We start from the raw sequence: 16,845 nt of genomic DNA on the forward strand, positions 1-16,845 counted from the left end.
CTCTCACTGTTGTGGCCTCTCCCGTTGCGGAGCACAGGCTCCGGACGCGCAGGCTCAGCGGCCATGGCTCACGGGCCCAGCTGCTCCGCGGCATGTGGGATCTTCCTGGACCGGGGCACGAACCCATGTCCCCTGCATCGGCAGGCGGACTCTCAACCACTGTGCCACCAGGGAAGCCCTAAAACACGGTTTTTACACGCATCGGTTTGATGTTGTACTAAAAACAATAGTGTCCCTGGGGCCTACTGAATGGTAAACTGTGCACACTTTCATTATAGGGTCTGACGAGTTTTTAGGTTTGAGCCCCTGTGCCTGCATTTCATTGCTATTATTATTTTAGGATACCTCTCTCTGAGGCCAGTGGCATCACTGTCACTGTGTCTTCCTCGAGCAGCCTCCCTCCAGCCACCTACCATTCTGCCACTTATGCACAAAGAATTGTATCTATAAAACAAGAGTGAGCACCTTGTGGGTTCTTTTAAGAGTCAAGTGCACAATATATGTACCCAGATAACAGCCCCTGGCCTGGAGACAGCCTCTGTGTCACACTGAGAGAGCCAGCCCTCCTTGCTAGTTGACCTCTTAGCTGTTTGGACCAAGAGTACACATCTAATCCAAACCCAGCTAATCATATTTTATCTCCCAGGAATTTGGACTTGGATTACCATGATATTGACTCAGTTAGCTATTGAGGTCTAAGCTGCACATAGACTTGGAAGCTGAGGCTGCCATTTGGGGAAAGCTGTGTTGACCACGTCCCAAGTGGATAAACAAGAAAGCAAATCTGCAGGGAGAGAAGAAGCAAGCCAACATTCAGAGAGAAGCAGAGATTATACTATCCTAGAGAAAGACAGAGAAAAAGCAGACTTGATCCCTGGTTTTCCATATCTCTACTCCTATTTCCAAGAGACCCAGCCATACTTGTGACAATGGGCCTTACTCAGAGCTCCTGGCATCATTTAGTCAACGGGTTTTTGTTTTGTTTTATTTTTGTTTTTTAGTGAAGCTGGTTCTAATTCATTTCTGTTCTTTGCAATGAATGGTCCCTGAGACAATAAGAAGAACTACAGTTTATTTGTTGTTTACTATCTCAAGTGCTCATCAACATCCTTGTATGTAGATACTTTTGTCTCCATTTTACAGAGGGAACTGGGCCTCAGGAAAGTAAGTAACTTGCCCAAATTCATACATCCAGCATGTGGCAGAGTGGTGTTTGGACCTGGGCTATCTGACTCCAAAAACCATTCTTTAACCACTTTATTCTACTCTCTTTCATTACTTTGTGATATTTATTTTAGCCCTTTGAGCTTCCAGTTTATTGGCTGACTTGCCATATATGTGAACTCTGGAAAACTAAGATATATTTTGACATCCAAAAACTCAAGATGTGGAGCCAAAAAACTCATAGAACACAACTAGACCTTGGTAGTCATATTTTTCAGTGCCTTAATTTTTAGAAATTGGAAACTGAGGTCCCCAAATTTCAAGTGACTTGTATTATAATGAACAGCTTTCACACATATGAGATAGATATTAAGTCTCTGATACCAGAATTCAAAATTTTTTTTGCATCCTCATACCACATGATCAAATCTACCTGTTCCAAGATGGTCTGACGTGTTTCCTCACAATGATCGATCTTGTACACAAGTTACCAGCTCATGGGACGTCCATCAGCCCTGCCTCTTAACTGACAGAGTCACTTTTGAACTTAGAACACCAAAGGCCACCACCATGCAACCTCAGTTAAAATTTTTTTCAATAAATGCTGAAAGAGACCTTTTTACATCATGATGAAGGAACTACCTTTTTATTGATTAGAATAAGATTTATTCAGCAAGTGTGCCATTGTTTAGGAAAATCCCTAGAAAGAAATCTATATCCTTATTTCCTTATTTACTCCCCATTAATTGAGTGCTCTCTAAGTGCGAAGCACTGTGCTAGGCATTGTGTGGGAAGTATAATAGTTCCTTTCCTTAAAGTACTCAGTCTAACTCCAACCTTTCAAGTGATTTGGAAATGGGATTTAAATGCACCAATTATTATGTGGCAAAGCATATGCTACCTTTTTTCCTATATAAGGCTATAAAGAAACAAGAGACATTTAGCAAGGGACAAATTACTATATAAAATGCAAAATGCCTCTACAATAAAAAGTTGTGATTTTAGTTATAGCACAGTATGATTTATTCTCTTAGCCTTTCTGATAAGTGAACCTTTGCATTTTCATGCTTTATTCTTAATTTTCAAGTATTGGAGTGCGTGCAGTGAATGATCGATAGGTAGCCAGGGCAGCGATCCCACAGTGCTTTGAAATTACTCTAACACCGCTCTCCTGTTTTCTCCGGGGACAGCGTTTCCCACTCAGCGCCCTCCCTATTACAGCTGCCCCTGATGATTAAATATCAGTACCGAGCAGCTTTGTAGTATATTCTCCTAGGAGACTTCTTCTATTCATTTCTAGCATAATCTCTTGTACTCATTTCTTGGGAATGAAAACCCATCTTGTCGCTTTCAGCCAGGTCCCAGAAGTGAAATACGGGGGCGCATTAATCTGCCGTGACAGCCTAATCCCATTCCTCACCACCTCCCAACAATTCTCAATTTCCTAATTACCTTTCATAGTTTTCCTTCTGAAAGTTTCCTGTCTTTTCTGAAAGCCATGGCAGCACACTTCCATTGTCTCTTTTTCAACGAATATGCATATCTAGGGAAGTTATGAAGGTACATAGTTCATAGCTATACAAGTTCCTTTTACGCGCTTATTTTTGGTGCCTGTGCAAAGTGCTGGATGCCTATGGGGACAGAATTTTCACGTTGACTTTTCTTTTTTTTTTGCGGTACGCGGGCCTTTCACTGTTGTGGCCTCTCCCGTTGCGGAGCACAGGCTCCGGACGCGCAGGCTCAGCGGCTATGGCTTACGGGCCCAGCCGCTACGCGGCATGTGGGATCTTCCCAGACTGGGGCACGAACCCGTGTCCCCTGCATCGGCAGGCGGACTCTCAACCACTGCGCCACCAGGGAAGCCCTGACTTTTCTTTTTAATAAGTTTCTCCTCGGTGTGCTGCCTGTCCAAAAATTAAAAACTTCAGTATGTTGGGATGACCTAATCAATAATGAGCATCATGAAAGATCACAGGTATAAATCTTCCTGTGCTTAAAGGGATCTGGATTCTCTTCTGCTCTCCTTCTCTCGCCCTGTCTCCACATACCCTACATGTATCTGTAATATTTTCACAATTACAATGCGTGTGCCCCGGAGCTACTGATATGATGGATTTACTTACCACAGACAATTAAAGTGAGGTGTGGTGCTAAAGTCAATTTTTTTCCACATGTGATTGATTTGAGGGTTTTTTTTTCACATTTTACATGAAAAATGACAGTATGCCTTTACATAAAGTACATTACATGAAAGACATGTCCTCTTTTTTAAAAATGGTTTTATGATCAAGTAAGATTGGTCAATACTGCATATTACGTCCCCTTCCTGCAGAATCACAGTGCATATTTTCACATATTGATGCCACGGAGCAATCCTATAATAAAGAAACAGTTTAACTTTTTAAACCCGGCATTTCCCGAACATATTTAACCATGGGACCATTTTTATTTCTGCCTGTAATGCCATTTAACATTCCAAAGAACTAGTATTCTGTAGAATACATTTTGATAAAGTTTATCCTAACAGATAGATTTTAATTTTTGCCACTTTTATCAAGTTTTCTGACCATGGACTTCACTCTTGCAGTCTTAGGAGGTCCACAGCATGTGCCTGAGTAATGGCAGGTGTAGGCGCATTCTCAGTGAGCCTTGGACTGAGAGAGAAAGCACCAGGATGTCTTGCAGTCTTAGAAAATCTGACAGAGACCAAACCTAGTAATGTAAATAAAGGAACCATATGGAATTGGAAGCATTCTTGCTTAGATGATTTCATTCTAGACAAAAAAAGTAGAGTTAGTATCATGCTCCATCCTGTGAATGCTAAGATGGCACCTTGCTTGCAGAAAGGTGACATCGTTAAGTGCAAGTCTGGACAGAGAAAGTCTCCTGCGCAGTTACAGGGGACTGTGAGCTTCCTGAGGGTAAAAGCCATGTCTTCTTTATCTTTGTATCCCACATGCCCACAGTCCCGCATTGCAGTAGTCATCAGTCCTTATTAGGTGAATGAATGAATGAATCAATCAATCAATCACAGTCTCTTCATAGCATTAGTCTGGTTCTGTTGCAAAATCTACATATTTGTGATTAAATCAGTATTGTGTGAGGGTGGGGGCAATGTAAGATGGAATTACTAAAAGGAACAAAGAGAATGTGAGGATGAAGATGCTCAAACCATGGGCCATCAGATGCATTTGCACAAACACCCTGAGAGCCCTCTGATGAAATGCAGCAGTTCCGAATCCATGTGGATCTGGTGGAGAGGAGAGGGCAGCATAGGAGACACCAGTGTTTTTGTTACAAGGTGTCCCCTGGTTAAAGGAGGAAACATCCTACTCATCCTGAAAAAAGAAAATATTTAGTGACTTGTTATCATGTAGCTTATTTAACTTTGTGAGGTCTGCTAAACCAACCTGATAAAGGAAGAGATGATATTTTGCATCTTGACCCTACTTTACATCAATGACTCTCTTATCAGGATTCACACCAGTAACTGGGGCACATCTGGCATGGCTAGTTAATAGAAACAAATCACAGGAATCTGAGCCTGTGGTTAGCAGTTATACTAGAAGAATTCTGAATTAAATTTTGAAACCTTCTTTCATTGATGACAACCAGCTTGGCAAAAATGGAGAACTGAATATCAGAAATGTATAAGTTATAATTATCTTTCTCATTATGTAATGAGAAAAAGCTTCACAATTTGGCTTCCAGTCTAGAACTGGTACTTACTAGCTTTGTGACCTTGGAAAAGTAGCATAACTTCTCTGAGCCTTGGTTTCCTTATCTGTAAAATGAGAAAATAATACCTATTTCATGGTTGTTGTCAAGACTAGATGAAGTAATATATTAAAGTGTTAATATGTTGCCTAGTTCATGACAGGTACTTCTCATGAGAGCTATTATCATTAATAACATTATTTTAAAATGTTAACACACTTATTATGGTCAACCTTCAGTTTGAACTATAATCTCTAGACATACCACCACAACTTTATTAGCCAAGCAACTAATATTTTTTATGCACCTACTCCATGCCAGGCATTTGGATTTGACATGCATATAAAACATCCTAGAATTTCAAAAGCCAAGACAAATACAGCTAAGACACAATACAGTGTGCATTTTGAAAAATGTATTTTCATAAAAATGAACTCTATGTTAGAAAAATAGTGACTAATGTTAAATATTAATCACTTAATGCTAAGATTAGCCTAACAGATTTTCACATATTAAATGATATAGATTAAGGCAAGATTTAAAGAAATAACACCACCTGATTAAACTCTAGTACCCTGCTTACTAACCCTATTCCAACATGTGGTCAGCTCTGAGTCTTTCCAGAGATCACAGGTCCCCTGCACCCCCAAACCGGCCATGATCTTGGGCCTCCTCATGCTGGAGCTAGAGGGCACCTTATGACTGAAATCCCTCACGTGGCATTACATGCAGTCTTTGCTCCTCTCACTAAAAGGGCAGACTGTGATCGGGCAATGTCTGTCATTTCCAGGTTAAGGCCAAATTGCCCTTTCAATGTCCACACTCTCTGCAATCAGCAAGAAGGAACACAAGGACCTTCATGTGTCCTCGGCTGCCATCCCACGACTGTCCTTTAAACCATAGGATTCTCAGAATGTCTCTCAACTCTTAAGATGCTCTAAATGCTACTTCAGGAGAATTGGAAATGAACACACTGGAACATTTTAAATGAGCACTTGCCAAACTGACATTGTTGAGGAATGGGTTGTTCTACATAAGCAAAATATACAGATAATTCAAAATTATCCTTTCAAGTATCAATTAACATTTTATTTATTTAAAATGGAAATATCTATGTGTTTTCATTGTTGATTAATAATTAGTATAGACTACAATCTACTACATGGCAGGCACTATGATAGGCACTTACAAGTATTTTATTGTGTGCTCCTAAATAACAAGTAAGGTAAAGAGTGTTATCATAATTTTAGAGACAAAGAAACTGATGCTTAAAGCAACCAAGTAATGACCCGAAACTATTACCGAGAGCTGAGTTCTGACTCCAAATCTAGGGAACTTTCTGGAGTTCAACATTGAGATATCACAGTGTGACTGTAGGTTGGAAAAGCTTGTCAACCTTACATGTAGAAGCTTGTCAACCTTACATGTAAAGCAGATTAAATGGGTTCTACATAATATTCACAAGGTCTTTTCCCATGGAGCCGCAAATACATTTGGTATATGATATTCGTTCTAGACACTCAGAAGCTTTATAAGGTTTAGCTCATGAAGCCTATCCTGATCCCCAAAGCCAGGAATTATGTCTCTTGTCCTCAGATCATCCAAAGCACTTTGACTGGACCTGGAACATTTTCTGTGGTATTTATATTATGTGCTCTGTGCATTATTTTCCCATAGGACCACATCTCATCTCCCTTACTAGTCTGTAAATTTCTTAGCAGCGTGGGCTGTGTCTTTTTCACGGTCGTATCATCCACAGCATCTAGCCTAACACAGAGAAGATTCCCAAAACGTTTACTTAATACATTCGTGAACTACACAGGTGGTTACCTGAGAATGTATCTGCTCATGGTCCTTTGCGGAAGCAGGAGAAACACGTTGATCCGAAGAGCCAGTGTCGGGGGATCGTTGACGGGTGAAGGGCCTTGGTCACTCACACATCTGTCCTCTTTCAGGAGTGGCTCTGCCCTGGCCCAACTCTATGGAACTTCTGCTACCTTAGAGCATCACCATTTCAACCACGCAGTGATGATCCTTCAAAGCGAGGTACAGACCTAACATTCTGCTTCTCCCCTTGAAAGAAAACCAATGAAATGATGTTTCCTACTTCTCTTTCTTTGCAATGCCACAGGAAGATACAGAGAATCGGCACTATTGGACCTTTTCTGTGTGGCTTTTTAAAAATTCTTTCAGATGCCTGACCAAGGACCTTGTTCAAATTCGTCCTGAGCTGATTCATTTGGGTTTTATTATTGGTTAGGAGGCTTTTCAGATTCACTTAGCAGAGCAGACTGCCACAGCTTGTCACCAGAGCATGGCCTTACCTTTCTTAACAATACAGAAGCCCACTAACAGATCCAAGTAGTGAGTGGCCCAACATCTCCATTTTGTGAAACCCATTTAAAAAGATGGTAGAAGCAGAAACAGGGTGAGAAAGTTACACTTTATTCGCATAATTGAGAAACCTATAAAAGATGAGAGAACTTAAAATTGCTGGTGGGACCGATTTGAAAGTGAGAACTGCAACTAAACTTGAGAACCAGGGCTGCAGCCATATGCCTTATTTTGCTTCATGTGCATTGCAGGAGTTAGAAGTAGTTGGTCTTTTATACTTTTAGCTCTCCATGGAAAAAAAGTAAAACCGCTAACTGACTCTGGCTGAGGCGTCTGAGTTTGAAATTGCCAAGAAAGGATCTGCTTAATTTTCTGCAGGCATACAGACTTTTTTTTGAGGCCAGGAAGGGATCATCTGTTCCCCATTATTTGTCAGTTCTCTAGCTGTGCCATTAATTATTATTATTATCATCATTAAGGCCCTGCTTTGCTGGAATAGCATCATTAAATATGGAGGGTTTTTTCCTCCAGCCTATCTTGAGAAAGAGTGTCTTTTGCAATATCATGAAAGCCTTCTTCGACCCCATAAAGGAGAGTCGGCGCTCCGGAACCTGAGTGCAGCTGCAGAAGGCAAACCCGCTGGGGGAGATGTATTTGCAGTCGGGAATGAAACATCAAGGGTTAGGCTTTCAGTAACTCTGACAGAAACCAGTATCCCAGCATCTGCGGCTCTGGAATTTTCCTATGAAGGCCATGTTTTAGCTGCATGCTGTGGCAGAGGGAAGTAGGAACAGGAGGAAACTGGGGTCAGACTATCTTTTCTGTACTGGTAGTGTGATGGGTTTACACCCCTGAGGCCAGACATTCTCACCTTTGTAATAACAGATTATATACAGGAGGTCAGGGTTTTCTTAGAAGGTCATTTGCTTGTTTCTCTGGGAAAACAAACCCCACTAACTCAGACTTTGTCTTCATATAAACAAAATACATCAGCTGCACTTCACTCCAGGGGTTCTCTTTGAAGAACGCAGAATAACAGTAATGGAACCAAGCAGTGGTGTGTTCAGGCTCTGCCCTGACGCTCCCCCCGCCCCGCCCCATCCTGCCCATCAGAAAGGCAAAAATGCAGATGTCATCACCACCCCACTTTCCAAATAATGCAGAGGCACAGAGAGGTTAGATAGCTTGAAGAAAGTTGCTCCAGTCCTTTCTTCCTCTACATTTTTTTTTTTCCATCAATACCATTCCTCCCTAAACAAGGAGTAGAAGTAGTGTTTTAGGGAGACTAATCTATTTTAGAGACCAAACCCTTGAGGCACTGTAGAAGGCCAATTTACATATAAGCAATACACTGATTGCAAATTAACTTTTATTATTATTATTATTAAAGCTGACCTGGCTGGCTTTGTCACTCTCTTAACTATAAATTGTGTTAGGTTACTTTATGTCCTTTAAAAGTAGTAAAATGCACTCTCAAAATAATCAAGATCCTCAAATTCAGACCAACTTTCTCCTGGACTCCACATTAGGTTTTACTGTAACTGGCTCCTAATAGCTATATTTCTTTCCCTGAGAGATGCTAGATGTGTGGCTGGATCCACTTTTCCAGAGGTCCCAACCACTTTTTCCCAGGCCCCAGTACACCAGCCTGTGATTGATCCATGGGGCAAGGCTGAGGCAAAGAACGCTGGGCAGAATTATGGTGTGGCATTCCTTTAGTTATTATTCGTCTTCCTAATGGCTGAATTAAGGGTCTGGAAGAGTTCATTTGAAAATTATTATTAATACTGGACCTGGTCCCAGGTGGAACCAATATACTTTAGTCTCTAAGGAGTGGTGGGTTCCCCCAATGAGATAAATTAACTCAAGGAAGCAGATTATCTGTCATCTGGTACCTGGTAGGTAGTAATTTACCAATTGATATTCTGGTTCCCTGGAAGAATTAATGTACCTCTCGTTGGAAAATATTCTCAGGCAGTCATTTCACTGCCTTCCTTCTGCACCATCTTTTGGCTTTCAACGCTAGGTTTAAAACTGGTCCAGTTCCCAGACCACCTGTTTATGAGTTCATATCTCATGCTAAGAAAACCTGACAAATGAAAAGTCTTAACTTTCAAAGCAAATTTAGTGAATTGTCAGTCATTTAAAGAAGGATTTTTTCGGGAAGCAGCCGCATAGCACAGGGAGATCAGCTTGGTGGTTTGTGACCACCTAGAGGGGTGGAATAGGGAGGGTGGGAGGGAGGGAGACGCAAGAGGGAGGAGATATGGGGATATATGTATATGTATAACTGATTCACTTTGTTATAAAGCAGAAACTAACACACCATTGTAAAGCAATTATACTCCAATAAAGATGTAAAAAAAAAAAAAGGATTTTTCACACTTTATTAAAAATACTGTGGAACTGTCTAGTGTGGCTAAAACAAATTAGGATGGCAAAAGGTGTGCTTTTCAAAGGTATGGAGACACAGGTGTACTTGCAGGTTGTTCAAGGCCAAAGGCATCTTTAGAGCCCTCCTATGCCAAGAGCAGTATCTTATACATTCTAGCTACTCAGTAATTATTCACTATCCTGAATTTCACACACTCCATCCAGACGTATCTTCACAGCTTAACACAGGGTTTCTCAACTTCAACAGAATTGTCATGTTGGGCCAAGTAAGTCTTTGTTGTAGGGTCTGTAGGGTGTACTGTAGAATGTTTAGCAGCATCCCTGGCCTCTCCACTAGATCCCAGTAGCACCGTCCCTCAGTGTGACAAGAAAAATGTCTCTAGACATTGCTAGAAGTGCCCATTCCCAAGATCACCCTCATTTGTACCACTGGTCTAATGTTTCTTCTCTTCCTTGAAGTCATTTGTTGCCAGAGCAAATACTTCCAAAAGGCCAACTTAAGTCTTTACTAGTGAGACTAGTATGTATTGATATATCGGGGTCAGAAAGATTCCTGAAAGTTTTGTCAGCTTTTCCGCTCTGTAATTCCACAGGACGTGGGCAGTTAAATGGAGTTGTTGGCACAAACGTGGCCTGAGGAAGATGAGTTCAAACACTCTTCAATTTTGTCTTCAAGACTAGGCATAATAAAGTGTCCCTTGGTGGTCCTCCTCAACAATGATTGTACTCCTAGCTTTGCTATGTTTGCCAGGGAATCTGTTTGTAGTTGCACAAAATGTCATTAAGCTTTTCAGAAAATGATTTTATCATGTTTCTAAACCTTTTTTTTAAAAAAAAAAAAAAAAAGGAAAAACATGTAGTTACCAAGCTCAGATTTAACGTTGTCTTTTGTGACTTTGTACTTTCTCGTTCCAGGGTCACAACATCTTTGCTAATTTGTCCTCCAGGGAATACAGTGACCTTATGCAGCTTTTGAAGCAGTCAATACTAGCAACAGACCTCACGCTGTACTTTGAGTAGGTATTGGCATTTGATCTATTTGACAAATGGATATCTAAAGTTTCAAGCTGTAATTAATTTTCAGGTCCATATTGGGGATTGCCTGTTATTCTAGCACTGATATCAATGTGTAAATGACCTAAACTTTTTGTTGTTGTTTTTTCCCCTCATCTAAGAGAACTTCATTAGTGTGGTGTCTATAAAACAAGACAATCAGGGCTATAATCACGAGATTTATATCTTTCCTCTGTTTTATGAGCCTTGTTTGGGACTCTTGGCTGAAACTAAGTGATGGCCATTTTTATTTTAGAGACTGGCTAAGATTGCTATTTTAGACTATGATTTCCAGTTAGATCTCTAATGGCAATGATGATGCTAATGAAAAAGATTTGTTGCTGAAAGGATGACCAGAAAGCCCAGCCTTCATTCCTTGCCTCTCCTCTAGCTCTCTTTCTCAGAAGAGCTGTCCTCCTTTTCCCAAAGCTCAGGCCTCCATCTGAGCTGGCGATTCCATCCCGCTCGTTTCCTGTGAGACCCGCTCCCTCGGGTACCACCTCTTTTGGCAGCCTGGTTATCTCTTCCTTCACTGATATGCACAGTTTGCTCTGATCTTAAAGACCAAACAACTTCCCTTCCTTAAAAAATTCTTTGACCTGACCCCTTGGTCTTTAATTGCTTTTCAATTTGCCTTTCTTTTACTGCCCACCTTTTAAAATAAATGGAGCACATGAGTACCTTTATTTTCCTAATACCCACTTACACTTTGGAGACCAGCGTCCACCTTCACATTCTACCAGCGTTTTACTTTCAGAGGTCACCAGAGACTTCCTTGTCCCCAAATTCGATGTCATTTACTCATTTCTGATATTTTCTAGCTTCTTTGAGACATCTACAGGTTTACTGATTTCTCATTGTCAATTTCTACTCTCTTTTCTTCCGCAACATCCATCTGCCTTCCTCTCTCCTTTTCTGGATCCCTTATAGATTTCTTTTCTCCTTGCTTCTACGTATGAGTTCCTGAACCCATGTTCTTCTTTCTCTACTCTACTCAGATTCACTCCCCTGGCCTCAGTGCTATATTACCTCTATAGAGGCACAGAGAAGACCCTGAAATTCTTCACTCTAATACTACCTCACATTCTAGACCTGCATCTCCAACGCCCATCTTAAAAGCCTTCAGTGGCTTCATTGCTTTCAAAGCAACCTCTAAACTTGGTTCGCATTTCAAGGTTCTCCCTCCATAATCTGCCCCCAGCTATTTTTCATTCTTATCTTCCACTTCTCTCCAACATGATTTGTACTCCAACCAGACAGGTCTAATGTTACCCTTTGTTTTTTGTTTTTCAGAAAAAATAATCCTTTTTGTTAGTTAACTGCATGTTACCCTGTGAAAACACCTTATGCAATGGCCCTAGTTCCCCAGTCATCTCACCGTTCCTACATGGAATCCTCTTCCTCCACTTCCCCATCTGGCTGAACTATCTTCTACCACCTTTTCCAGGAAGCCTATGTCACTCCCTTTGAATTTTATTGTACTTGGCATTGCATCAGTTAGAATTAGATTCAATTGTAAGGGACAGGAAACCCAAAATAACAGGAGCTTACTTCTTTGTCGCATAAAAGAAATCTGGAGATAAGCAATCTGCAGTTGGCAGAGTAGCTACATTAAGTCATCAGGGACCCAGGCTACTTTATCATTCTGTACTGCCACCTTCAAACACATGGTTTCCACCTGAGTCCAAGATAGCTGCTCATTTTCCAGGCAAAATGTCCACATCCCAGTTATCAGAAGGAAGGAAGGGGCAAAAAAGAAAGGGGCCAAAGGTGATGCAAGTTATCTTTTAAGAGAGTTTTCTGGAAGCTTCACATAACAATTCCACTTCCATTTCATTGGTCAGAATTTAGTCACTTGGCCATCCCTAGGTTGAAGGGAGGTTAGGAAAGGAAGGCTTCATTTTGGGTAATTATATGCCCTGCTAAAGTCTAGGAGTTCTATTACTAAGAAAGAAAGGGAAGAGAGATATTTGAGTAGACAACTGATAATCTGTGCCACAGGTGTTTATTGCTGGTCTCTAGTGAATGGGTTATGACACAGTACAGTGCAAGGAGTAAAAGGCTTTGGAATTATATTGGTCTGGATTTAAGTCTCGTTCTGGCATTCCAGTTAAACCTGGTGTATTGAGCCCAAGTGTCTATGTCCTGTCCCTTCTGAAACGCCAGTAAAATGGCACCACATAAATTTAAAAGCAAAAACAAAAAGGCGTAAGTCAGAGAAGCAGAGAGGGCCCAAAACAACTGATAAGAGCTACTCCATTTGTGGAAAATGGAAGGCCAGCTGATGAATGTAACTGATCTGGCAGAGTGGAGTGGAAAGTAGGAGGACAGCTCTGAGAAGCAAGCCAGTTTGTCTTGCAGAGCCTTGCTTGGGGCTTAGAGACAAAAAGTACCAGTGAAAAGTGAATGCGACGCTCACAGCTTAAGACAAGGAAATTACTAAAAAGTCAGTTTTCAGAACACTCAGAGCCCACTAAGTCCTCCACCAACCTAACCAGATAACTGCCTTTCCTCTCCCTGGAGAAGCGCAGAGGTTTATTCTCTGGAGAGATGAAAGAAAGCGCTCTGGACTGAGAAAAGTTCAAGGTGGGAATGAGACACAGAGCTCAGAAGAAGGGATGAAATCAAATGGAACAGGTCTCTGGATTGAAACCCCAGGCCCACAGCCCAGTCACCCAGAGGCCAGAATCTGTAAGCCACACATCCAGGTTTCTCAGATTCAGCAAATGGAAGTACAGGAAGTGCAGTTAAATTTGAATTTCAGATAAACAATGAATAATTTTTAGTATAAATGTGTCGTATGCAGTGTGTGTGTGGGACACACACATACAACTCCTGCTTAGCCTTTTAATGCCGTACTCTTAACACACAGATAGCAAGGATCACAGAACATTTTATGAAAGTCTCGCATGTGAAATGCAGAGACCAAAACAAACAGAAAATAAATGGAATTCAGAGAAAACAGGGAGAGGAAGAAAACAAAAACCAAAAACTGTTGTTAATATCCTTAGAGATCTAAAATATTGCCCCCATGAAATAAGAACAGAACGCTTTAAAAAATAATAGGAGCAAACTGTAGAAGAAGAAAGAGCTCTTGCAAATTAAAAACATGATGGCCAAAATAAAAATCAAATGAAAGCATTGAGAAATACAGTCAAAGGACAACAAGGCAGCAATATGAAAAACACTGCTTTATTTCATTATATGCTTTTTAGTACTGTTTGACTTGTTAACTGTTGTATGTATTACTTTTATAAATATAAATTTAATTAATTTTTAAAATATATTTTAAAAGTAAAAAATCCTAGCTCTGCCACTGCATAGCTGTGTGTCATCAAATTATTTACCTCTCTGAGCCTCTCTTCTTCATGTGTAAAATGGAGATAATAGTACCTATGTTATCTGTCTTATGAATGTCTTATATCTTATAAATGTCTTGTATGTCTTATAAATGGTGGCATCTACAACCTCATTTGCTTTATAGGCTATTTATTTTGCATGTTTTGTGGTCCTCATTTTGACTTAACTATCATGCTGTTCCATCTTTTTCTGAATTGATGCTCCTGAATTGGTTATTTATGGAAGCCTGTATCCCTTTAATATTCTTATTTCCTGTGTCTGACACTTGCAGGGTTTTGTGTTATTTTTCTCAAAGTAGAAGCATTTTCCCAAACCAAGTTTCCAAGTAAGTTCTAAGGGAGAAAAAAATGTCAACAGTAGGAGTCCATTCATTAAGCCCTGTTAGGGATGTGACGAATCACTGAGTGACCGCTGGGATGCAGTCAAGGAAGTTGGTTGCAACTCGTTTTCTCATTACTCTGCTCTTATCTTAATGCTGCAGCCCCGGCTGATGTTTGCTGACTCCAGAAAAGCTGGCTTGTTCTCTTTTTGTCAGCCTTATTGTTTCTTTGAGTTTCTGAATAGCTGCTCATTCTCTAATCTAGACCTTCAGGAGGCTGATTCACTTGCCTGTCTAAAGTTGCATTAAAGTACTGCCATATTTTTAGGCAAAACAATTCTTAGGGTTAATGAGGGGGAAAGCAGCTACTACAAACTGTCTCCCAGTTGCTTTTATTTCACAGAGATACAGTTGTGGAATTGGAAGGGATATTAGAAATGATGTAATCCAATTCATCTCCTTTATTTTGTAGATCAGGTACTAAGCTTGAAAAGGTTAAATAGTGTAGTTTGGGTCACATAACTAATTAGTGGCTAAGCCGGAACCCACACCTCCTGTTTCGAGGCTTTTCCACAAATACTGTATTCCTTCTCTAATGGAAGAATTAAGAAGTAGTTGTCATTTAAGTTGGGGATGCATTACATGGAAATATTGACCTTCCCAGGTGTACATGAATAGGTTTATTATGAAAAGCAGGATGAGTTCCCATCCTCTCTCCCAAAGCAGAGCCAGAGACAGGGGTTTGCATGCACATAGTCTAGTTTTGGAGGTAACATCAGGAGTAGGAGTGGGGGACTGGGACAGTGAAATGGGGAAGGAGGGAAGCTCTTGTAAAGACACATTCCCTTGTTGGTCACCACTGTGGTCAGTCGGGCTTGATCCCGCAGGGACTGTCTGAAAAGTCTTGTATAAGCTGCATCTCAGAATTACCTACCAGCTTCCAGCCTCTATCAGCGAGACTGTTCCATGGGAGTTAAAACTTCCGTGCACTTCCAGGACATGCATGCCCAAGGGCTGGGGATTCCTACAGCCATTCCCCATCCCATGCATGGGTGCAGAGAAGTGCCAGGGAAGAAAGTAAGCAAGGCACAGGGCAGCCGAGGCAGGAGCCATGGTGCTGGTTGGAGCAGCAGTGGCTGAAGAAAGGTGGACAATGGGGCAGCCTTGTACCCTTTCTAGAAGTTTGGATCATCCTTGGTTCTTCTGCCCTGACTACTTAAATCAAAAGCCTTGACACAGTTGAGGTCAACCAAAAAGGAAGCTCACTGCTTTCCTCCCCTAAGAAGGGGAAAGTCACTCTAGAAGGGGTCAAAGCAGGCAGGGAGAAGATCCAGTCCTTTTGCAGGGAGGTTATGACTCATTCCTGGAGGCAGGATTTCCTGCCATGAGCCAAAAGGGAAAAATGTAAAATTCCTGGAAATATGGAATTCCTTTAAAAACAACCACAAAACCTTGTAAATTTAATTTCTAATGGCTTTGGGTATGCTCAGGATTCTATACTACAAATGATGGGCGAAAGCAGAATTCACAAGTTTAAAAAACAGAAAATCAAACAAAACCTCAGTGTGAATTTCTAGGCTTCACAACCTAAGTCTGGGGGTTAATTCTTTAGTCTGATTTTCCAACTCATTGAAAGCATTTTCCAGTTACTGCTGAGTGATTTTCTGAAATTGATTTCTGTGCCTATTTCTGAGTCCCCACAGTGAATACGGCTTTGATAATTAAATAGTAATTTCAGCATCTCAAGCAGGAACTAGATATACCCTATTGGTAACAGCCATGTAACTTTGAGAGAGTCACTCACTTACTTAATCTCTCTTTGCCCTGGTTTCCTTGTCAGCAACATGGGAACAGGTACATCACCCATACCGATCTCCTAGAGTCCTTGTGGTGGCCAAAGGAGATTACCTATATGAAAGATAATTAAAATTTAGATAATCTAAATAATTTAAATTTGATAACACCGATCATTTAAAGTACCTTATAAAGAAAAGAATCATTCAGCCAGAAAAATTAATAAAATTTGGACCATAAAAGATGGCACTTGTTGGGGCAGACAGAGAGAGAGAGATTCAAAATTACAAGTGTTAAAACTTCAAAGAGATGTCGCAGTTGCCTTAGACTGTCTGCATGAAGTCAACAAAGATGACGTTGCATCTTCCACAATTAGTAATAAAAACAACACCTAAAATTTCCTGAGTGCTCACTTGGGAGCTTTATATATACATTATTCCATTTAATACTTAAAGCAGTTCTATCAGAGTAGGTACTATTATTGACCCCATCATACACGTGAGGAAACTGAGGTTTGGAGAGATTCAGTAAATTGCTCACCATGTTAAATGGTAAAGCTGAGATTGGAACCAAGTATTTAGACTCCAAAATGCTTGTAACTACTCTGTCATTCTCTCTGCAGTTAGTTTAAGAGAACCAAAGGGGAAACTGAGGCCACTCCTGGAAATACTTGGGCACCAAGGGCAGCAGTAATGCCAGTTCCAGACCCA

The 16,845-nt window shown here is 40.8% G+C and overlaps 2 protein-coding genes across 4 annotated transcripts in view; one reads left to right on the forward strand and one right to left on the reverse strand.

Annotated features, from left to right (window-relative positions):
* Positions 1-16,845, forward strand: part of PDE11A (phosphodiesterase 11A) — a 415,741-nt gene that overhangs the window by 347,204 nt on the left and 51,692 nt on the right. For both annotated transcript variants that reach the window (XM_029225505.1, XM_029225506.1), the window contains 2 exons: positions 6,837-6,927; positions 10,525-10,625. In XM_029225505.1, coding sequence (XP_029081338.1) covers positions 6,837-6,927; positions 10,525-10,625 — 192 coding nt within the window. The remainder of the gene's footprint in view (positions 1-6,836; positions 6,928-10,524; positions 10,626-16,845) is intronic.
* AGPS (alkylglycerone phosphate synthase) overlaps positions 2,828-16,845 on the reverse strand; it is a 280,454-nt gene continuing 266,436 nt past the window's right edge. For both annotated transcript variants that reach the window (XR_003793973.1, XR_003793974.1), the window contains exons 22-24: positions 16,150-16,249; positions 6,712-6,954; positions 2,828-4,970 (exon numbers count right to left, since the gene is read on the reverse strand). The gene's annotated coding sequence lies outside the window, so the exon portion shown is untranslated. The remainder of the gene's footprint in view (positions 4,971-6,711; positions 6,955-16,149; positions 16,250-16,845) is intronic.

This window comes from Monodon monoceros, unplaced genomic scaffold (assembly GCF_005190385.1).
Source record: "Monodon monoceros isolate NGI ecotype Baffin Bay Population unplaced genomic scaffold, NGI_Narwhal_1 Super_Scaffold_16, whole genome shotgun sequence".
NCBI lineage: Eukaryota > Metazoa > Chordata > Mammalia > Artiodactyla > Monodontidae > Monodon > Monodon monoceros.